Raw genomic sequence first — 984 nt, 5'->3', positions numbered from 1 at the left:
ATCCCACTGGCATCCCCCATAGTGTCCCCACCCCACCAGTATCACCCTCACAGTGTCCCCATCCCACCAGTGTCCCCCCACAGTGTCCCCACCCCACCAGTATCACCCCCACAGTGTCCCCCTCCCTCCAGTGTCCCCCCACAGTGTCTCCATCCCACTGGTGCCCCCCACCCCACCCCTCCCCAAGCTCCCACCTGGCTCTTCTCCTGTTTGACCAGCACCACCTGCCCTTCCTCACTCTGCAGCTCCCCCCTGCAGGGTTTGGTGTCCCGGGTGGGGGCCTGGCCAGGCAGGGTGTCTGGGAGCTGCAGGAACAGCAGCTCCTCCTGGCAGGACCCGCGGGGAGCGCCGCCCCCAGCCTCTGCAGCAGCTCAGCCACTGACACCTCCCTGGGGAAGCTGGGGGGGCCTTTGCTTTCTGCCACCTTGGGGAGGGGGTCTTCAGCACTCAGCTCTTCCTTCACTGCAGCAAGAGGTGGGTGGGCACAGGGGAAAAAAAAAGGGGGTTTTACCCCCCCAACCCATGTCCCCAAGGTCTTTTTGCTGGGTTTCCCCCCCCAACACCAGCTCACCTTTCAGCACTGGGGGGTCCAGCTCCATCTTCTCCTCCTTGGGCCCAGGCAGCCAGGGCTCAGGGTCCTCCTGCTCTGTCCCCTCCTCCTTGAAGAGCCACCCAGAGTGGGCCAGGGGCAGCTGCACTGGCTTGTTCCGGATGTCGTTCCTCAGCCCTGGGTCATCCAGGAACTGTGGGAAGGGCAGAGAGAGGGGACACTCATGGAACCACAGAACCACCCAGGCTGGAATAGACCTCGGAGGGCATCAGGTCCATCTGTGACCTGACACCCCCACAGCAGCCAGGTCAGTTACCCTTGATGTTTCATCATGGACCTGTAATAGTAGAGCCTTGGCCTAGACCCTCAAGCCCAAATCCTTAACCCCAGACCCTCACCCTAGACCCCTAACCCCAGACCCCTAACCCCAGACC

At 62.7% G+C, this 984-nt stretch overlaps 1 protein-coding gene across 1 annotated transcript in view; it reads right to left on the bottom strand.

Moving 5' to 3' along the window:
- POLR3D (polymerase (RNA) III (DNA directed) polypeptide D, 44kDa) overlaps positions 1 to 984 on the bottom strand; it is a gene marked incomplete at its 5' end in the record, with an annotated part of 3957 nt that overhangs the window by 1198 nt on the left and 1775 nt on the right. Inside the window, 3 exon segments of the mRNA XM_009997863.1 lie at positions 195 to 341; positions 344 to 462; positions 572 to 743. Of these exon segments, the coding sequence (XP_009996165.1) occupies positions 195 to 341; positions 344 to 462; positions 572 to 743 (438 nt within the window).

The sequence above is a fragment of the Chaetura pelagica genome, unplaced genomic scaffold, assembly GCF_000747805.2.
Source record: "Chaetura pelagica isolate M959 unplaced genomic scaffold, ChaPel_1.0 scaffold1075, whole genome shotgun sequence".
Lineage (NCBI taxonomy): Eukaryota > Metazoa > Chordata > Aves > Apodiformes > Apodidae > Chaetura > Chaetura pelagica.
This window is presented reverse-complemented; position numbering and strand designations above follow the sequence as displayed.